The sequence below is a fragment of the Dacryopinax primogenitus genome (assembly GCF_000292625.1).
Source record: "Dacryopinax primogenitus strain DJM-731 SS1 chromosome Unknown DACRYscaffold_13, whole genome shotgun sequence".
NCBI classification, from domain to species: Eukaryota; Fungi; Basidiomycota; class Dacrymycetes; order Dacrymycetales; family Dacrymycetaceae; genus Dacryopinax; species Dacryopinax primogenitus.
Genome location: NW_024467210.1, coordinates 224,344 through 243,538, shown reverse-complemented (window position 1 = coordinate 243,538; position 19,195 = coordinate 224,344). Strand labels below are relative to the sequence as shown.

The window sequence follows — 19,195 nt, the reverse complement described above, 5'->3', positions numbered from 1 at the left end:
GTGTGTGTGTGTGTGTGTGTGTGTGTGTGNGNGGGGGGGGGGGTTCCACTAGCACATCATGTGTATTATTACTGCTAGTACAAATATAGATATCTTTCTACAAAATACAGGGGACTGCAAAGGAAATAAACTGAATAAAGGAGGGGGGGAGGGATGGGTTTGGCAGGTGATGGTGGCTACCCTTGCCACCCTGGCTGCATGGGGAGTGACTATTTCACCTACTGCTCTGGGAGTGCCTAATGAAGCAGCAAGCAGTGCCATGCAGCACAGAAGGGGGGGTAGAAATAGGGATGGCAACAGTCCAGTCTGGTCTGATCCAGTCCTGGATGGTCCCAGATTTCTAACAATAGTTGGTCCTGGTCCAGTCCTGTGATGGTCTGGTCCTGGACAGTCCCAGGACCGTAAACCACCAGTCCAGTCCAGTGCATCAAATGCTGACATAATTCTATTCAATAGTCAGTGTGGGGTCATGGCATTGAGCAGGAGGAAGCACATGGGAGATTCATCATACCCCTGAAACAGCATGCCAGTCAGTCAGATGATATGCTGACCTCTTCCAACACCATGAAATGACCAGTCACCATCCCTCAACGCAAAAACTGTCAAACTCTGCACCCAATTGCAGGGTGCAATGGTGGCTGCGTGAGACCGGACCAGACCGGTCCTCGCAGTTCCGGACTGAACCAGATTTTCCACCAGTGTTGGTCCTGGTCTGGTCCTCGGACGGTCCAGTCCTGGACTGGATCGGCAGGACCGCGGTCCTCAAAGTCCGGTCTAGGACCGATGCCATCCCTAGCCATAGAAGCCTGGGTGGCTGGGTGGCTGCAGCGGTGCCACGCGGCACCGCTACCCCCCCTTTTTTTTTGCGGATGCGTCGTTCTACACGTCGAGCTCAATGATGTCCCTAAGGGGGACGCTACTTGCTCATGTTTGTAGACCCACGATCTGGTATCTCTTGGTCAATGTCTCAACATTGGTGAAGTTTGGAGAAGCGACCAGGATGGAGAGGGACGACCTAAATTTCATCGCACTGAACAACGTACCGATGTCCGCTACCAAATTGTTATGGTATTGTTGGATCGACTATCTCTCTATGGAATTCATTGAGGGCATCAATTTGGAGGAGTGGCATACACTGACCGCCGAGGACAAACGAATCCTCTCGACACACGGGGGAACCAATCAACGCTGCATGCTGTTGGTGTGCTAGACTGGGATTTCTCGGCCTATGAGCTGGAACATCATGATGAAGCGTGCATGCTCATTTGGGCTCTTCCGTGTCCAGTGGACTTTCTTCCCTCGTGCATTGGACAGCCCTTTGTCATGTTCTGTCCCTAGAATTTCTTGGACAAGTATCAGTGAATGTTCGATTACAAGGCCGAGGGACGGTTGCACCCTGGATATGGTATCAAATATTGCAAACAAACAAAGAACCGCTGTTTGATTTGCAGCAATGAATCGATAATATCATTCTTGCGAGGGCTATCGTGTTGTCCCAGTTGCCACAACCGTGCATTGCTTGTACTGTATATCGAGAGGATGGCGCTGCATGGCGTTCGACGAGCCGTCACATGCAAACCGTTGTCAACCTTATTCTTCTAACGCTTCTGACCACCTGATTGTCTCACAGTCAGCCACATCACCTCGGCGACGTGATAGCGTGAGCCCCCGTGGCCCATAATGGTGACCCAGGTGGTGATGGGAGATTGCGGAGAGAGCCGGCTGAATCCTTTCTGTCCAGGGGGGCTAATGCTTCATCCAATGTGAAAAGCGGGGAAGTAGGTGGGGGAAGGATGGACACCGGAGAATACCGGGAATTGGTTGACATGAGCCAAGATAAGGGTAGAAATTGAGGGATGGATTGTATGAAGAGTGTTGGCTATTATCCCGCAGATAGTATTATAATATTGAGGAATATTAATCCTATTTGATGAAGAGTATGCGTTTGTAAGTCTAACAATGATGTTATGATAAAGAGCGGGGCCCCAGAGAGTAAGAGGAAGACCGCGGGCATAATAGGGTGGACCCCCATGAGACCCTTTGTCGGTCGGGGTCCACATAGAACACGTGAAGGGCCCGCGCATACACGCTGCTCATTCCCCTCAAGTAAACGCACTCTCTTCACCGTTCAAACGACCACCATCATCCTCTCCTCCTCCTCCTCCTCTTCTACCACCACCACTCTATCACTGCAAATATGGTCAAGGTCGTCGTTCTCGGTGCTGCTGGTACATCTCTTGTCATCTCGGGGAATCCCCAGAAGGTAAGCTGATTCGATCATAGGTGGGATTGGGCAACCACTCTCTCTGCTGCTGAAGACCAACCCCGTCGTCACCGGTGTGAGCTTGCAATATATGCGTCTATCTCCATTTGATAATGTGTCAACAGCTCTCTCTCTACGATATCGTTAATGCCCCCGGTGTCGCTGTTGATCTCTCCCACATCAACACCCCCGCCAAGGTGGAGGGCTTCCTTCCCCCGAACGAGGGGCTCAAGCAAGCACTGACCGGCGCTGAAATCGTCGTTATTCCTGCTGGTGTTCCCAGAAAGCCCGGCGTACGTCTTACATTTGCTCATGACTGACATTGATATTGATGCTATCGATCTCGTTCAGATGACCCGCGATGATCTCTTCAAGGTTCGATATCTATTCGTCTCAGTTGACTAAGACTAACTGAATATACAGATCAACGCCGGGATCGTCCGCGATCTCGCCACGGGCATTGCCACCACCGCGCCCAAGGCCTTTGTCCTCGTCATCTCCAACCCCGTCAACTCCACCGTCCCCATCGTCGTCGAGGTGTTCAAGAAGCACGGCGTGTTCGACCCCAAGCGCATCTTCGGTGTCACCACGCTGGACGTTGTCCGCGCCTCTACCTTCGCTGCCGAGGCGCTTCAAGAACCGTCCCTCGCTTCCAAGCTCGTCGTTCCTGTCATCGGTGGTCACAGCGGTGTGACGATCCTGCCCATCTTCTCCCAGGCTCAACCCCCTCTCCCGGCCTCTTTCCTAGAGAATAAGGAGACGCTCGAGGCGATCACCCACCGTGTGCGCTACGGCGGTGACGAGGTCGTCAAGGCCAAGGACGGTGCTGGCTCTGCCACGCTCTCTATGGCTTACGCAGGTGCGACCTTTGTCGAAAAGGTCGTCCGTGCCGTCAGCGGGGAGAAGAACATCGTTGCCCCTACCTTCGTCTACCTCGAGTCTGATGCCGCTGGCGGCGCAGTGATCAAGCAAGAGCTCGGGACCGATGTTCCCTACTTCTCCGTGAATGTTGAGCTCGGCGTATGTCTGACCCCTCCTCATCAGACCACTGCTGACTAGTATGCAGCCATCGGGTGTCGAGAAGATCCTGCCGATCGGCAAGGTCACTGCGTACGAGAAGAGCCTTTTTGCCGGCGCCCTCTCCGAGCTCGAGACGAACATCAAGACTGTACGTTCTTGTATCACGTTCCTAACTTTGTGCTCATCATATTTCCACAGGGAGTCTCCTTCATCGATGGAGCAAAGCTGTAAACCTGTTTGTGCAAATAGGAATGTTGTATGTCAAAGAGAAAAAATAGAATGTACCCTCAGTTACCAATGAGAATGAGAATGACCACGAAATCTACCCATCCTCATTCCCATCCATCCCCTGCTTGACCCGCTTGACCCGCTCGTCCACCTTCCTCGCCAGATGGCCGCAAAACGACTCATACAACGCCCGATCCCGGCCGGCCAGCCAATCCACTCTCAGCGCCACAGCAGCAGAGCAGTCGCCGTCGCCGTCTGGACCATTAGCCAGGAAGACGATCCGAGTCCGGAGGACCACAGGGAGGACAAGAGCAGGCACCTCGGCATCAGTCGACATCTTGCGTGCTTGCTCGCGTCGAGCGGCCCGAGACCACGTGTTCCGCCGAGCGGTGAGGAGGAACGAGGACGCAGATTCCTGGGCCAGTTCGAGGTCGGGTATGCTCCTGGTGATAACGCGTATGATCCCCTTTGCCGATGGTGACGGTATGCCCGGGAGCGTGTGTGTGAAGCTATTTGGAGGGGGTACAAAACTCTTCAGGGCTGCTGCTGTGGGCCGTCCTACTGCCTACAAGTGGTGAGTTACTGTCCAACCCAGCGCATGGGCCGTATGCGTACATCCGGCAGTCTTGCATCTCCGAAGGACCAAGCGATGGCCAATCTTCTAGTTCTCCCTTGGGTGATCTCGCCTATTGCGTAGTTGTCGATATTGACCTATAAAAGAAAGGGTCAGCAGTGCCAGAGAATAGTTGGCGCGTACCTCTGGAGAGCGGATAAGCTCTATCACCTCCTTCACACTGGATAGTTTCCCGAGCAAAGAGGTGTACCACCTGGCAACAATCAGTCAGCGCATATAACCACGAGCAAGCACCTACCGGCATCTTCTGCCAACCCGGGTGCTTTCCCTCACCATCCGGCCTACAAACCCGACCTCCCCACCAGGGGTGATCATCTCGTTGTCCGAACCTGTGCAGACCTAGAGAACACGGGGGACGCATCAGTCCCACCCCCACAAACGGGGAAAAGGCCGGGCGTACGCCACTCGGGTCAAGCTCTTTCATCCCGGCTAGATCGGCGACTTCCTCTGCACTGGAATAGAACGGCGGGTTACACATCAGGAAGTCGAACCTGGGTGGGCGGTGAGTGCTTGTGGGGCAGAGCGGACGGGGGGAATACTGCGATTCGGGATAGGCCAGAAGGGGCTGCAGGATGGGCTTGTCCGCTCTTACGGGTAGGATCTCGATCCTGTCTTGCAGGGAGTTGAGCTTGACATTTTCCCTCGCCCAGTGTAGCGAGATGTCGTCAATGTCTATTGGGGTGAATATGAGTAGACCGGGAAGTGGATCACACACCGGAACCGATCATGGACCACCCGTCGTGCATGCGACAAGCCAGTAACGGGTAAATCGCGGACGCGCCTACTCCTCTGTAGAAAATTCAGCATGAACAGCAGAAGCCACAGTTCGGCGTACATGTCCACCCCGCGCACTCGGCCAAGGTCGACACCATACGAATTCGCAAGAATGTCCTGTATCCAAGCAACATAGTCCCATCTAGCGCGGAAGATCGGGGAGTGCCCAGGGCTAGAAGGGGAGAGCTCACCTGTTCGGTACCTATGTATCGATAGTGAAGCCGGGGCTATTAAGGATCGGAACATCATGCTTACTGCTGGACAGAGCCTGTTGTCGGGGAGCACGAGCTTCAAGTTAAAGTCCCGATGGAGGATGGCTTCTGACAGTCGCCTAAGGAGAGGATAAGCGAGCACATGAGGTCTAGGGGAGATAGAAGGACAACCTCTGGACGCTCGGATCCCGGAAGTCTAGCGCAGGCTGTCCTTGTCGAAAGAAGACGCTGGGACGGGCGATTAGATCTTGTGGCCGATATAGCGTGCCGGGCCGGGGGCACAAAGGTATAATACGCAATGCGTACTATTTCTCTAGGGGAGGATAAGCCTCGGCCAGCTGGATAAAATTCTGTTGTTGTGGCCCATATTTTCCCTTTAGCCTGTCAGCCAGTTTGTGTAGAGCAAGCAAGGTAGAAGGAGGAGACGAGATATTCCGAGAGTGCCGTGTGAGCGTAACTTTAATCCGTGTTGACGCGCTGTCGGAAGAGGATCGGCCGGGGAGAGGCTGGGTGACAGGTGTGCGCGTGGGTGTGGGCGCAGGGTAAGGGTCACGTGATTGAACATGGCTGGTCGGAGTGAGTGAATGAGGATAATTGTAATGATAATTCAGTGAGAGGATATGAAAGGAGGATATAAAATGAATGATATGAAATAGTAGAGTTGAGTATGAATAAAATGAGATAAAGTGAGTATATGATGAATGATTGTGAGTCACGTGCTGAGTATCGGATGCAGATGAGGCGTGGAGTCGATTGAGTGGATTCGACCGTATATCAGCTAGGCGGGTTAGCGGGCCCTGCAGTCTCCCCCCCTTCAGTTGTGCGCCCACCACCTAACCTCCATTTTTACATCCTATTCTTTACTTCAATTCATCACTGTAAGTACCCATTTTATATCTTGATTTCACTTTATTATAATTGTATAACACTTTGTTGCATTATTTCTCTTGATTTTCTTGTCCCTTTCACTGTCCCGCCTACTTCTCCTAGTACGGGCAGTGTTTCGCGCGTTGTTTGTTGCGACGCGTCGGATGCGCGTACCCCCTCCTCCTCCCGATTCACTCTCCTCCTCCGCCCTTCTCGGTGAGCTGACAATGCATATATCAATTTACAGATGCCTAAGGTCAAATCTGCCGACGCTGCACCCCATGTACGTCCTCTAATCATCCATTTGACCCGCCATCCGGTGGCTTATCAACTTGGGATATAGCGCAAGCGGGGATCGAAGAAGGACAAGGACGCTCCCAAGCGCGGTCTTTCTGCCTACCTCATCTTCAGCAACGAATGGAGGGATCGGGTCAAGGCAGAGAACCCGGATGCTTCATTCGGTTCGTCGTCGTTGTTCATTCCCCCTTTGCTGTACTCATACCTGCGTGCTTAGGTGATGTTGGGCGGCTATTGGGTGCAAAGTGGAAGGAGCTCCCTGATGAAGAGAAGAAGGTGCGCATCACCCCACTTTTTCCCTAACCCCGGCTCACCGACCCTTGTCATCAAGGAGTATCAACGGAAATCGGACGAAGACAAGCAGCGTGCTGCGAAGGAGAAGGCAGAGTACGAGGTGAGCAACCCAATTCCACTTCCTTGGTGTACGGCTCCGGTGCATAGGGTGCTGTCACCCAGACCACCCACCTCGGAACCGCCCCAAAGTCACTTATCTCATGCTGACTCCTGCATGTAGGGCAAGAAGAGCGCCTGATCGTCGTCGTCGTCGTGAACAACAATGTTCCCACCCTCCGTTCTCGTTCTCATTCTCATTCTCGTCTTCCCTCCCTCTCCCGGACGCTCGCCGTCAGCTGTATTCTTTCATGTCTCCTTCGTCCTCCGGAAAGGTTTATTGCATCGTTTCGGTTCTCGACCATGCCAATCCACTAATCTGTGACGCCTCGCCCCGTCCGCCCCGCCTCGCCCTCGCCCTGCCTGTTGTGTTGTCGCTCTGTAGTCCCCGCACCTCGCACCCCAAGTGTTGTAGTACGCTCAATCTGCGCCCAGAGGATCGCGCCGTGACGGACTGTAGATGTGTAAAGTAATTGGCATGCCGTTAATCTTATTTATACCTGCCGGCAGTACATGTACGATTCGCCTTCCCCGGATACGGGAATTGACTAGGAAGCTTTCCCCGCTTTACCCGGACCCGGGGTTGAGGAACATCAGCAATTCATCAATGATATATGACATAGACCACCTTCGCAAACATGTAATAAATAGATTGATGGACGGTCGCCCGCTTCTTCCAATGGAAAAGTCTATTCGCTCAAGCCCTGGGTGATTGTCAACTTCCCCTCCTTTCCCTCCCCTTCCAACTTGCGTCCCTCTTCAGCCAGTCGCAGTCTACGTGCACCAATATCAATCCGTTACCGCCCAAGGTAAGGAAGGGGAAACACACAGATTCCTCTTTCCTAACACTCTCACAGTCCGTTCCCTTTCCAAAGGGGTCATCTCACCCCAGTTCCCGATCCTGGACAACGTCTACCCCCCTCAGTCAGCTTAGCCATATATCCAGTAACGCACAAGGATAGCTGGGGATAGAGGGGGAGGGTGGAGGTAAGACGCACCCAGTCGCTGTTCACGACCATTGGCCCGAGGGCGTCGAATTGGTAGACAGTGTCGGCTCGCGCGACTCTTGCGTTTGGACTTGGGAAGGCGGCTCGAGTGCCAGCGGCTGGGGGGTTGAAGATGCTGCTGGAGTAGACATGATGGTTGAGGTAGAGATGGCTTCGAAGGGTGGAACGAATGATGAGAACTGTTCGGGTGGGTTGATGGTAATAATGTTCAGATATATAGGGCGTTACGTTACGAATCGTGAATTTACTGTGTTCGTTCGACATGTAACTGTTGCACATTTTTATTGCACCCATCTGCTGGCAGAGGAACACTCCATACACCAGCACAAAATTCGTTGACACAATGCTAATTTACACTATTGTCTGAGCAGTGAATACCCGTTATTTCGTTCCTCTCCATCCCCTCCATAGTCAAGAATATCCAAGTTCTCGCCTATTTCAGCCTCATCTTCTCCATCTTCTCTGCGCGGACCAAGTCCGCCTCCTCCTTGCTAGCAAGGACAAAGTCCCATTTCAGCTGGTTGAACGGCGTACTCTTCGCATGCTTCTTGGCTTCAGCCTCGTCAGCCACGCGGTCAATCTTGCATATCAAGCTCCTCTTCACACCGAACACGGCGTCGGACTTGATGTACTCGTCCCCTTCGAGGTAGAGCGCTGTCGTGAGCGTCTCGAACCTATCGGCGTCGACCATGATGTGCAGGTGGGCGGGGCGGAAGACGTGCCTGTGCAAGCTGCGAAGGAGGCTTCCAACCGGGCCCTGCAACAGCAACTCTGTCAGCAATCGACTTTTCCTTCGAAGCAAAGGTACGCACATCGCTCGGAATAGGATACGCAACGGGGACGACGGCCCAGAACTCGCACACACCATCTTCCTGCGTCTTCAGCCTCCCACGGCAGTCCGGCCCCGTCCGCCCCTCATACTGCGTATCGTAGAACCCCTCTGCATCCGTCTCCCACGTCTCGACCCGCGCGCCGGGGACGGGACGACCTTGCGTGTCCAGCACACGGAGGGTGACGAGCAGCGGGTCACCTTTGCCTTCGGAGGCGATGGAGCCTTGCTGATCGACTATACGGGGTCAGCACCGAGTGCGGAGCCGGCAGCAGTGGGATAGAAGCACGTACTGTCATTCGCGTCCTCGGTGAAGAAGGGGCCTAGCACCGTGTTCTCCGTCGCGTTCGGCGGGCGCGCATGGTTGATCGAATCCACAAGCGCCGAGACGCCCAGGACGTCACTGAGGAGGATGAACTCCTGTCGACTGGTGCAAGTCAGTACGGGTGTACGTTGATCCCTCCCCGCGGGGAGGAGCGCCTAATAGAACGCCGCGGAAGAAGGGGGCTCACATGGAAGAGCACTTCTGCCCCGTCGCAGTCAGGAACTGGATCGCTGTCCTATTTATGAATGTTGTTAGGTGGAGGCCAGCATGCGTTTGGTCGGGAGGGACGTACATCCATTCCTCGGTTGTGAGGCTTCGTGAGCAGAATGGTCAGGTGCTGCGTATGATTGCAGACGGGAGAACTTACTTGGTCTCGCGAGCGTCTGCATAATAGTCAGCGTGCGGCAAAGAGAATGAGGAGAGGACGTACAGTCGTGCAAGTGTCGCACTAGGTTGTTTATCAGGAATTTCTGCCTTCTTCAGCCCCGTCAGTCGTCCACACCCTTTCAAGCAAGACCACAATAATACTCACTCATTCTTGCATTGCGAGTTGATGGCAATCACACTCTCCGTCACCGTCTCTGGAGAGATGTCCGTCACGTCTGGCAACTATTCGTATTCTTGAGCCTCGAATGTGCAGATGGTGGTGGTAAGAAAGAAAGACGCACAGTGCTAGGGTCAATAGTGGGCGCGCCGGCGTCGATAGCGAGCTGAACAGCCTTTGACGGCGCTTTCCTCTGAGCAGCAGACATTTCTCTTTTATTTCCAATAGGTTTGTTCGTCGTAGATGGAATAGTAAGAGATCCAAACAGTCGTACTTGACTGCGATTATTAGATCTGTTATTGAGAGGACAGGTGACCGTTCAGTGCGGGGAGGCCTCGTATTATATAGACGGACCTGAGGGTCCGGGTGAAGTGTTCTCCCGTGTGGACTGGGATAATACGCTTGGCAGGAAATAGCAGGCGGAGAGCGCGAGAGAGGAAATTCCTGGAGATTTGCTGCCCAATTCGGACAGGAGGTGGGACGACATGGGTGATTGTGGACTTTTACCTTTTGATGTCCAAATGCGTGGACTGCTTCTTATTGTCCGGTCAGAGGGCTGGATGAGAGTTCTTGCTGTTTTTGTCCTTGAATTGGGTTGTGCAGACACGTGGGGAAAGGCTTCAAAGGATGCCAAGGGGTTAAGGGAGAATTGAATAGAGGGTATTGCATTGTCTATACTGGATGCAGTTCGAAAGTGTCTATTGATTGATGCTCGCAGTTAAGCAGTTGCAGATGCAGAAACGAAGAAAATTGGAAAAGGCAGTGGGTGAACTCCCCGCGAACATCAGCCCAGATTAGGTCTCCTCGAGAGAAAGAAATCGAATGCCAGCTGCATGGGGTCTAGTATGGTGTTGCCTCCACCGCAGATTTGGCATAGAACATCTAACATCTGAATGATGACGATTAGGAGGATAAGAGAAGTTGGCCAAGGCGGCACCATCGACATCCCGCCCTGGTATTAGAGGGAATGTTGTAAACCAACAACCTGCACTATCATGGAGAGATCAGAATTCAAAAGTTAAGCGTCTGTTTTGGTCGACAGATCATCAAGGTACGGCCTAAAGAAGACAGATTGAGCACTCCGCGGTTCGTGCCAGAATATCAGCGGCATGCGCCCGTACTTTCCGTATCTAGTCCACACAGCCCGGATAATCGGACTGCACTCACTGACCATGCCAGTATAGAAAAATATCTTCCATGGAGAGGCCGTTGTATAGGATAATTCGGTTCAATGTCGTCTGCCAATCCCTGAACGGGCAATCACTTAACATTCCAGTATTTGTTGGTCCAAATTGTAATCCATTTAAAGACTGGATTTCGTCGTTTGGTCCTCCCCGGCCTCAGGTGTGTTATGTCCGTACAATTCGGTGCCAAGAACAGTAAACAATAGTGCAATCCCGGGCCATGCGGTAACCAAACGTGTGTAGTGAGTGTGCCAGCAATTATATTAATTGAGGGGTTGATACTCACACGCCGGTTGCTACGGACTAAGAGGAGGGGCACGTGCCCAACTTCTTTTCTACACTCCAAACGTATACATTTTCTTACTTTTCTCTCTCAAATCTCTTACTCTTTCTCATACGACGATCTCCTCATACTTCGGTCGTTGACCGTCTCGTACTCACCGTTCAATCGGTCATAAACTGACATTCACTACAACACTCATTTCCCACTCATTCATTCATTCGAAATACCCACCATGCTCACCACCGCCCTCGTTTCCGCCCTCGCCCTCTCCTCGTCCGCCCATGCTACTCTCTCAAAGCGCCATAGCAATATGGCAAAGCGTTTGCGCTCAGAGCAACCGGCCGTCCGCTCGCCCGTCTGGCACGGCCTGGGGAGGGACTCGACCTTCTCGCTGCAGGACAACTGCACAGGGACGAACTTCTTCGACGTGCGTACATTCCTGCCCTAACCGCTTTTCCTAAAGCTGACTGTGCTGTAGTGCTTCGACTTCTTCGACGATGCCGACCCTACCCACGGCGATGTCGTCTTTGTCAACGACAGCGTCGCGTGGGCTCAAGGGCTCGTCTCTACCACCGCCTCCCAAGCCTTCCTCGGGGTAGACAACACCACTTCTCTGGGGGACAACCAAGGGCGCAACAGCGTCCGCCTCGGTACGAAGAATACCTACGACGGCGCCCTGTTCGTGCTGGACGTTGCGCACATGCCTTTTGGCTGCGCTACCTGGCCCGCATTCTGGACCGTCTCCCAGACCCAGCCCTGGCCACTCGGAGGGGAGATCGACATCATCGAAGGCGTGAACACGAACACCGTTAACCAGATGACGCTGCACACTGGGCCTGGATGCAATCCGAACACCTCCACGTCAGACTACACCGCCCAGCAGATCGGGACGACATGTGCCAGCTCAGACGGGTCAAACGCCGGCTGCGGTTTCCTGGACAGGAGCAACACTTCCTACGGAGCGGGGCTGAACGCTGTTGGCGGGGGAGTGTTTGCTATGCACTGGGATGGTGGAGGAGTCTCTGCCTGGCATTGGACACACGACGACCAGCCCTCTGACTTGGCCGAGCAGTCGCAGAGCCCCGACCCGACGACCTGGGGAACGCCCGACGCTGCCTGGGTAGCGGACGGCTGCTCGCCCTACACGTACCTCAAGGACCACCAGGCGATCATCGAGACTACGCTTTGTGGAGACTGGGCAAACTCGAACTACGGCGCAACGTCCTGTCCTGGGACGTGCTCGCAGGCTGTCCAGGACCCGAGCAACTTCAACGAGGCGTATTGGCTTGTCAACTACTTTTCCGTTTTTATAGAGAGCTAAGCTCTTCCTTTGCCGGCTGAGGACTGGCTTGCCCTGCCTTAAAAAGAACATCTTTTTCGCTGTTGAGGACATTAGGATGGAGGCGGCGCCTCGCAGATAGAGTCTGCGGTATATCCCTGGACATGATTATATTACCGTTACCCCGCATCCCATTGCTGCATTTTGCATGTGCTTCGGAGCACGGATACCTGACATTCAATAGTATTGTCCGTTCATACGACGATAGCATACAACAGAAGTGTGATCCACGAGGGAGAAGTGGTAAAGAATAGAAGCCTAAAACAGATTCAGGTAGACCACTACTCCCACACCGCTCCCTTTTGAACGCATGGTGAGTCAGAGCCATCCGCCCCTTCATAACCACCCGATTTAGGGAATCCAACCATTCGGAGAACTCTCCATACGTTGGACCACACTCCCTCTTCTTGTGCAACGAAAACAGCCTCTACGCCGTTCAAGCCCTCCATCTTTAGGTAGGGAGATATGAATGTCGGGCCACGGAGGCGTGTGCCGGGGCTAATTTACGAGTTCAGAAAGACAAAGCTCGGCAGGCACGGAGCGATTGGGGCTGAGGGCGGAGGTCCGTAGGTCGGGAGGGGACCGCGAGCCCGTGTCGTTAGCGGAAGATGTACTGCGACAGACAAAAGCTTGGCAGTCCACACATGAAGCCAACCGAGAAATAAAATTGTCGGTGAAGTGCCTTTTGTGGGTCCATCGGAATCCACGGGCACCTCAGCATTACATTTCCAATCTAATCGAGCTCAAGTTCAAAACATGCTATCCTGTCAACGTTCCTGTCTCTTCCCAAATGCCATTGCGGAATTCCTCGATCTTTTCGTCAGCCCGATACGGTACCAAGGCATTCTGCGCCAGGACCAGCAAGTGCCGTGCTCTTGACCCTTGCTCATGCGCTTGCTTGTATAGGGGATCCTCCAGAAGAAATTTCCATAAGATTCTGGAGCTCTCATCTGGGAGTTCGTCCAACAGAGGCAGTCGACCCAGGACCCAGCGTGGTACAATTTGCATCCCCCCCATGTCCAGCAGAGCAACGAGCTTGACGGTGCCGTCCTTGCACACTGCCTTGATGTTATGCGTGTTCCACATGTCCGTACAATAAGGTACATTGACACTCAGAGGACCGCTTGTACACAGGCCGTTGCATTCTTCGGGCTCGTCAATTATCTGTTGTACCTGGCGGATATGCTCGTCATTTGACTCCGACTTGTACGAGTACTGGTAGTTCAGGTCGCCTTAAAAGATGCTCTTCAACCACGCCTTGGCGCTGTCCCATTAGCCCATATCCTTGGGTGGGCCGACGCGGTAATCGTTCTCCATTCGGAGGCCTCTGAGCGTGACTAGTCTTCCCACTCGAATTTCCAGATCGTCGTCGGATACGTCTCGAATCTCATTCAGAGAGCGAGTGAAGTGCAGGCTGCCAATCTGGCTGAACTCGAGGTGAAAAACTTGCAGCATCCAATTTGCCAGCTGGGCACGGACTTGCTCCAAAGCTTCTCCGGACAGTTCAGGCAGGAATTCATACAAGCGTTCACCCTCCATCTAATCGCCGTTAGATCCTGGCCAAGTGACCAGGGCATAACCATACGTAGTCTTGTAGCGTCCAGACACCCCCCACTGCATTGTCCCTGTCTTCGTCGAAGAGGTAAACACGCGGAACGGGGATCTTGGTTAGCCTTCGCAAGGCCACCATGGATGCAACCTGATCGATCATGTAAGACAAGGAGGACATCCCCACGCATTGAATATAATACCTCTGAAGTTTCTTTATAAGTCTGCCAAAAGGGATGTGCCCATTGGAAGTGTTCGTAGACCGACCCTGTAACCCGCACCACGTACTCCTCTTTATAAGACGTTTTTGCAAGAAGAACCTGCATACCAATGAGAAAAATACAGCAGGATCTTGGAAGCGTTCATGCATACAACATGTGACGCCCCTATGTGGGATCGTGAGAAGCCGGAGACGGAGAGCGGAGCATACCGAACGCACCATGGCTTAAGTATCGAACGTCTACGCATCTACCCCGACCATGCATCCGGCGATTGAGTGCGCGTTTGATATTTCGGGGTCTTATATTAGGGGGCCATATGTTCTGAGGAAAATACAGCCGCTTCTGTTAGAAGACAACAGGGTAGACGTTGGAGCTCTCGCACTTACGACATCATCATCGTCCAATATCACAGGACGGTCATCCCAATACAAAATAGACTTGACTTGCTTCAGCAGGGATGCCAGCATGGTCTCGGCAGTCGTCCATATGAGCCACAGGGAGAGCCTGGGCCATCGAGAGAACGTGGGCCATAGGGAGAACATGAGCGATATACGAGACTGCGTCGTCGTTGTAGAGTGAGCCATCAACAGGGGTGCAAGCGGAAGCATTTTTGCCTATGTTGGAGTTGGAGTCAATGTCTCACTGCCAGCAACAACTCTCCCAACAACTGCTTTATCCCCCAATTGTAATCAGTATCAGCAATACAATACCCACTCCATGGCCCCTGAACCCAGAAGACTCAGATACATGACATTGTTTGTTTGGCACATGGGCTATCAATTTGAGATCAGTGCTAAGATGAAAGGGCTTACTATGCCCTTATGGCCTCAATACATACACAGATCAAATGTATTACTATCTAGTAGCAATACATTATGTGTAGTAAAAGGATAGAGAGAAGGGTGGCCTACAGCCACCCACTACGTGTCAGTCCAAGGATGATCATGATCACCTCTGCAAGGCAATCCTACCTAAAGAGGAGAGTATGGGGTCATATACGGACCCTTACACCCCCCCCCTGTCAAAGAGGAAGGGGTATACATACTAACAGGCATGGTCATAGCTGTTGATGTCACCATAGTTGAGGAGGGTTTCATCCTTGATGGCTGCATCCACATGAGAGGGACCAGCAGCAGGAACAGTATGGTCATCAGACCATTTCAAGCCTTTGGGTTCGAGACCCAATGGTGGAAGGCCCTCCACAGGAGGGGGGACCTTGGCAGACTGGAAGACTTCTGTCCATAGGGATTGGCTGCATTGGTTGACAAGACTGAGAGTGTGGACACCATTCTTGTTGAGAATGTTGTCACAATATGCACAACCAAGTTCCACCTTCCATTGTCTATGACCAAAGTAACCAACCAGGACATCGATTTTTGATTCATTGAGCCCACTGGCAATGAACTCTTTGGCAACCCCAATGGGGCTCCAAATGCATACACTGTCCACATTGAGGGAGACAGCTTTGTGGAAGCAAGTGGTCATAGACCAATGAGGAACACTGGTGCAACCAAGCTGATGCTCATCAACAAACTTGTTGAATTCGAACTTAGTTCGAAAGAGATTCATTGCAATCTCATACAAGGCAGCAGCATTGCCTTTTTGCCAGCCTTTAATGTCCGCATGCAGACAGTTATCATGGAGCCAAGTCCACACATTAAGGTCAGGGATGTAGTATCTCCCATCCATAGAGCACCTAATACTAGGCCCCTTGTTGAGGTGAGGATTCACCTCTTTGCCCTCCTGCTCCACCATCTTCACAAATTGGGACCAGAGGCTACCTGTCTGTGGAGTGTGAGCCCAGTGGGCATCAGCAGTCTCCATTAAGACCTGTCAACAGGGAAGATCCATGTTCCGGATTGTGGTCAATTGCTTGGCCATTACAATTCCCTGCCAGGGATTTGCTGGGTTGGCTCATGGGACAGGATGACCCATTTGAGCCACACAAGCAGCTGCACATTGTGCAGCTACCATCTCTGAGACTCCTGTGGGAGGGAATCACCATTGCATAGCAGCAACAGCAGAGAGACTGTTTGCATTGATCTGAGTCAACATGGATCAAGCATTAGCTCCAGAGGAGCTAGAAGTAGCTGCCGTGGTTGTCCAGGCAAGAGTGAGAGGCAGTCCAGCAGTGCTGGATGCAACCGAGCTGTAAGACTTGCTCAGGGTGGGGCACCAGAAGATGCTGTTACCATCAATATAGATGGTACTTTGCATGGAGGTGCAGAGGTGGGCTCGTCCACAGCAGGACACTTGCTGAGGGCAACAGCAGAGGGTTGGGTAGGAGCTGATGCAGGCTCCTTGACAATGGGGTCGTCTATAGGAATGTTGTGATCATCAGGCATCTCATGGGAGGATGCCAGCCACAGTCACAAAGACATGCTTGCAGCCCCCATGGTAGAGGGTGCGTGGGGAGGATCTGTGTGATCCAAAGAGGAGTGGAGATAACCATGAATGTAGTCATATTTGGAGTGCCAGTTGTTGCAGTCCCTGTCAGGGCACACCATTGAGCAGAGGCCAAACACAAAGGTTTCAGGTGAAGCTGCAACCTATTGGGGTGACCTGACTGCCAAACAACCACTAATCATCTGAAAGCCTGACATCAGACCTCTCAGTGGTCCTCACATGCCTGCTTCAGGATCTCTCATGGTATTGGCCATGTCAGCCACATGGAGTAGTGAGGGTGGTATGGGAAGAGGGTTGATAATCCCAATACATTGACAATCAACCATGCTCAGCATGTTGCACAAGTCAGTATGGGAGAATCGGAAATGGTAGTAAGGGGGGGGTGTTGCAGTCAACCAGTATTGAGGTTGAACCACAAGGTATCAGAGTTGCAGATGACCAATCATGTCAACATTGGACTCAGGCAGGATGAAGCCATGCCTTTGGAAGTCAGTGGAGGTATTGCATGTGTATTGGTGGGAGGGGATGGGATCTCAATAGTAACCCTTTGTTGATCAGGCAGAATTGAGGGGATGTTGGATGGGGAGGAGTGCAGAGTTGCCTGTCACCTAGACTTCGGCAGCATAGTGCAATGCCAGCAGAATTGGTATGGACATCAGGCAATCAGGGTGAGCCATTGGGGTGTAGTCAGGGGTTCAGTTGCTCATAGATGAGAACCTTGCCGAAAGAAGGGGTGTCAGGCTTGCCTCATGAGCTTTCATAGAGATTGAGCACAGGTTGGACCTCTAGGCCCTAGGAGGGTGGCCTATCAGCAGAGACTTCTGATACATTGGCACCAGTCATCCAGAAGTTGACAGTCTCAGCTAGAGCACCAGCCATCAGAGGGTATAATGAATAATTGGGGTGTGTTGCCAGGTTATCAAGTACCTCAGTCTGACTACCTGAGGTCAATTGACATGATTGTGGACAGTTCACCTCCTTTTAGGGAGATCAGTTTTTTGGGTTGTACTAGACAGTGGGATTCCTGAGAGACTAAATCTGAGGCTTCTGTGCCCTCAGACCAGTGACTACATATACATGCCAGAGGAAACAAAAGGAAGCAATAGACTGTGGCTGAGAAACTGTACTTGTCCATCTTACCTCAGGGCAGACCTTGTGACCAAAGGTCTCCTGATCATGGGCAAAGTCTCCCAATCTCCACACCAGGGTTCACCCCTACTTCTTGATTGTCACCTGAAGCCTGGCCAAAACATGCTTTGAGATCCAATCTGATCCCAATCACCTATACTTGAGTTGTAGGCACCTTGAGTAGGTAGCCAAAATTCCTGAAGGGTGGCTACTTGTCTTTGATCTGTCAAAAGCCTTGCTGGGGCCCATGACCAAGGCCTACAAATAGTCAAACATGATTGATAGGCTGGCCTGAAGGGCGTCCGAACTCCAACCCCCTATGCCTTAGGCCCCAAAGTCCTTTGGGTGTCCTAGCAACTTGACAAACAGGTCGAAACTCTAGTCAACATGACTGACAGTCTTGAGTGATTGTGTGACTTGAGTGTTCAGTCCTTGCAAAAGGTGAACAATCACCAATAGCCTTGCCATCTATCCCAAATGGGGAGAGAGGCCTGTCAGAGGGGGCTTCTCATATCCGATAGCCTCAAATGAGGGGTCAAATGTGTCAAAACAGTGGCATTCGGGCTGAATCAGAGTTTGCATAGGAGTTTGCAGAGGTCATACCCTGACAGTCCCAACAGAAATGCTCGGTGTCCGATCTGGCCTGCAATGCCAATTGCTGGGCATCGGAGATCATTTTTGTGGCAGTCAAGCAGAGCTGCCTAGTGTTGTCCAGAGTGGACAACAATCTTGCATTCTCCTTGAGGGAACACACAAGGTCTTCTTTGCTCTTTCAGTGGAACAACTCATCAGAGCAGTCTCCACAGTCCAGTGCAAGATGATCACAAGTCTCTTCTGCAGTCCAGTGATGCAGGCAATTGAAGAGCTGCTTGTCAGTGAGCTGCTTGGCAGAACAAAGAGCCAACTGTGAGTTGGCATGAGGATTTCCCATGAGGAGAGCAAAGGACTTGGAGGCATGGGCACAAGCCTCATGGTAGAAGGGATCAGTAGATTCCCAGGCATACTTGGGCATTTGGGGCCTTGGGAAGCCTTGTGCATCACATCCATAAGACATGCCACAATCCTCCTTTGGGTGGAGGGGTACCCCATATGGGACAAGGTAAGGATCTTTGTTGTCATTGATGAATTCTTCTTCTTCATCCTTGTCCCAAGGGACAAGGGCTGATTCTGGTGGGTTGGTGGGGTCACCCCAGCCAGCAGAGGAGTCCCTTCCAGACAAAGTACCCCAGCCAACAAGTGGGGTGCCAGAAGGTTTGCCCTATCCAGTGTGCAAGGATGGGGGGTTGTTTGACAGAACAACAGCAGTATGATCTGTGCCATTTGAGGGAATGGCATTGCTGGGTGGGAGGTTGTTCAAGAGAACAACCAGGGCAGTTGGGGTGCCATCCATTGGAATGATGGCAGGAGGGGGCGCCAAAGCACCAGGCAGACTATTGTCCATATGGATGACACTGGAGGAAGGTGCAAGAGCACCTCCCTGGATGGACTTGGTGGTCTGTGACGAGATAGTCAGCATGGAGTCCATGCCAGCCAGTATCACTGCCATAGGCAGTGAAGGAGAGATGGGGGCTGCTGGGGAGACAGCCATGGGTGAGACAGTCCTCAGAGATGGTGGGGGAAGCAAGACAACATCCTCGCAGATGTTAGGGCAACACAGGCTGACTAAGTCTGCTCACCTAAGAGTGCCAAGAGTCTA

General features: G+C 52.4%; 6 protein-coding genes across 6 annotated transcripts; 3 read left to right on the top strand and 3 right to left on the bottom strand.

Moving 5' to 3' along the window:
* Positions 1 to 2,151: 2,151 nt before the first annotated feature.
* Positions 2,152 to 4,004, top strand: DACRYDRAFT_23199 (NAD-malate dehydrogenase). The gene is made up of 7 exons (XM_040773150.1): positions 2,152 to 2,228; positions 2,284 to 2,339; positions 2,389 to 2,556; positions 2,615 to 2,638; positions 2,687 to 3,283; positions 3,330 to 3,431; positions 3,482 to 4,004. Exons 1-7 carry the CDS (start codon positions 2,198 to 2,200, stop codon positions 3,512 to 3,514), a joined length of 1,011 nt encoding a protein of 336 aa, XP_040627125.1. The 5' UTR covers positions 2,152 to 2,197; the 3' UTR covers positions 3,515 to 4,004.
* Positions 4,005 to 4,034: 30 nt separating this feature from the next.
* Positions 4,035 to 5,549, bottom strand: DACRYDRAFT_68457 (uncharacterized protein; the record flags this gene model as incomplete). The annotated part of the gene is made up of 11 exons (XM_040775872.1): positions 5,438 to 5,549; positions 5,303 to 5,359; positions 5,175 to 5,250; positions 5,111 to 5,121; positions 4,981 to 5,061; positions 4,861 to 4,934; positions 4,546 to 4,817; positions 4,384 to 4,484; positions 4,269 to 4,338; positions 4,127 to 4,222; positions 4,035 to 4,076 (listed from the first exon to the last, which is right to left on the bottom strand). Coding segments are annotated over exons 6-11 (612 nt in total), but the record flags the coding sequence as incomplete, so codon positions are not given.
* Positions 5,550 to 5,951: 402 nt separating this feature from the next.
* On the top strand, positions 5,952 to 7,188 carry DACRYDRAFT_23197 (Non-histone chromosomal protein 6). Its single transcript, XM_040773149.1, has 6 exons — positions 5,952 to 6,009; positions 6,246 to 6,281; positions 6,342 to 6,459; positions 6,513 to 6,571; positions 6,627 to 6,689; positions 6,810 to 7,188. The coding sequence occupies exons 2-6, from the start codon at positions 6,246 to 6,248 to the stop codon at positions 6,825 to 6,827; spliced, it is 294 nt and encodes a 97-aa protein (XP_040627123.1). The 5' UTR covers positions 5,952 to 6,009; the 3' UTR covers positions 6,828 to 7,188.
* Positions 7,189 to 7,975: 787 nt separating this feature from the next.
* On the bottom strand, positions 7,976 to 9,819 carry DACRYDRAFT_117282 (aromatic compound dioxygenase). Its single transcript, XM_040770353.1, has 10 exons — positions 9,745 to 9,819; positions 9,515 to 9,683; positions 9,379 to 9,455; positions 9,277 to 9,323; positions 9,214 to 9,229; positions 9,139 to 9,159; positions 9,034 to 9,081; positions 8,815 to 8,948; positions 8,505 to 8,758; positions 7,976 to 8,449 (listed from the first exon to the last, which is right to left on the bottom strand). Exons 2-10 carry the CDS (start codon positions 9,596 to 9,598, stop codon positions 8,126 to 8,128), a joined length of 1,005 nt encoding a protein of 334 aa, XP_040627122.1. The 5' UTR covers positions 9,599 to 9,683; positions 9,745 to 9,819; the 3' UTR covers positions 7,976 to 8,125.
* A 1,348-nt stretch (positions 9,820 to 11,167) lies between these two features.
* Positions 11,168 to 12,178, top strand: DACRYDRAFT_54524 (glycoside hydrolase family 16 protein; the record flags this gene model as incomplete). Its single annotated transcript, XM_040775269.1, has 2 exons — positions 11,168 to 11,284; positions 11,336 to 12,178. The coding sequence occupies 2 exons, from the start codon at positions 11,168 to 11,170 to the stop codon at positions 12,176 to 12,178; spliced, it is 960 nt and encodes a 319-aa protein (XP_040627121.1).
* Positions 12,179 to 12,851: 673 nt separating this feature from the next.
* Positions 12,852 to 14,706, bottom strand: DACRYDRAFT_23195 (uncharacterized protein). Its single transcript, XM_040773148.1, has 6 exons — positions 14,352 to 14,706; positions 14,184 to 14,286; positions 14,117 to 14,130; positions 13,948 to 14,064; positions 13,782 to 13,895; positions 12,852 to 13,735 (listed from the first exon to the last, which is right to left on the bottom strand). The coding sequence occupies exons 1-6, from the start codon at positions 14,505 to 14,507 to the stop codon at positions 13,469 to 13,471; spliced, it is 771 nt and encodes a 256-aa protein (XP_040627120.1). The 5' UTR covers positions 14,508 to 14,706; the 3' UTR covers positions 12,852 to 13,468.
* Between the last annotated feature and the right edge of the window lie 4,489 nt (positions 14,707 to 19,195).

What these genes read in the sequence shown, in the direction of transcription:
- DACRYDRAFT_23195 (XM_040773148.1), bottom strand. Translation starts at nt 14,507, where the DNA reads ATGTTCTCCCTATGGCCCACGTTCTCTCGATGGCCCAGGCTCTCCCTG. An exon ending in TATTGGACGATGATGATGTC is followed by an intron (nt 14,287 to 14,351) that starts GTAAGTGCGAGA and finishes TATTTTCCTCAG; the next exon opens with AACATATGGCCCCCTAATAT. An exon ending in TCTGGACGCTACAAGACTAC is followed by an intron (nt 13,736 to 13,781) that starts GTATGGTTATGC and finishes AACGGCGATTAG; the next exon opens with ATGGAGGGTGAACGCTTGTA.
- DACRYDRAFT_23197 (XM_040773149.1), top strand. Translation starts at nt 6,246, where the DNA reads ATGCCTAAGGTCAAATCTGCCGACGCTGCACCCCAT. An exon ending in GAACCCGGATGCTTCATTCG is followed by an intron (nt 6,460 to 6,512) that starts GTTCGTCGTCGT and finishes CTGCGTGCTTAG; the next exon opens with GTGATGTTGGGCGGCTATTG. An exon ending in TCCCTGATGAAGAGAAGAAG is followed by an intron (nt 6,572 to 6,626) that starts GTGCGCATCACC and finishes CTTGTCATCAAG; the next exon opens with GAGTATCAACGGAAATCGGA.
- DACRYDRAFT_117282 (XM_040770353.1), bottom strand. Translation starts at nt 9,598, where the DNA reads ATGTCTGCTGCTCAGAGGAAAGCGCCGTCAAAGGCTGTTCAGCTCGCT. An exon ending in GGGCAGAAGTGCTCTTCCAT is followed by an intron (nt 8,949 to 9,033) that starts GTGAGCCCCCTT and finishes GACTTGCACCAG; the next exon opens with TCGACAGGAGTTCATCCTCC. An exon ending in CACCGAGGACGCGAATGACA is followed by an intron (nt 8,759 to 8,814) that starts GTACGTGCTTCT and finishes GACCCCGTATAG; the next exon opens with TCGATCAGCAAGGCTCCATC.
- DACRYDRAFT_23199 (XM_040773150.1), top strand. Translation starts at nt 2,198, where the DNA reads ATGGTCAAGGTCGTCGTTCTCGGTGCTGCTG. An exon ending in CCGTGAATGTTGAGCTCGGC is followed by an intron (nt 3,284 to 3,329) that starts GTATGTCTGACC and finishes ACTAGTATGCAG; the next exon opens with CCATCGGGTGTCGAGAAGAT. An exon ending in TCGAGACGAACATCAAGACT is followed by an intron (nt 3,432 to 3,481) that starts GTACGTTCTTGT and finishes ATATTTCCACAG; the next exon opens with GGAGTCTCCTTCATCGATGG.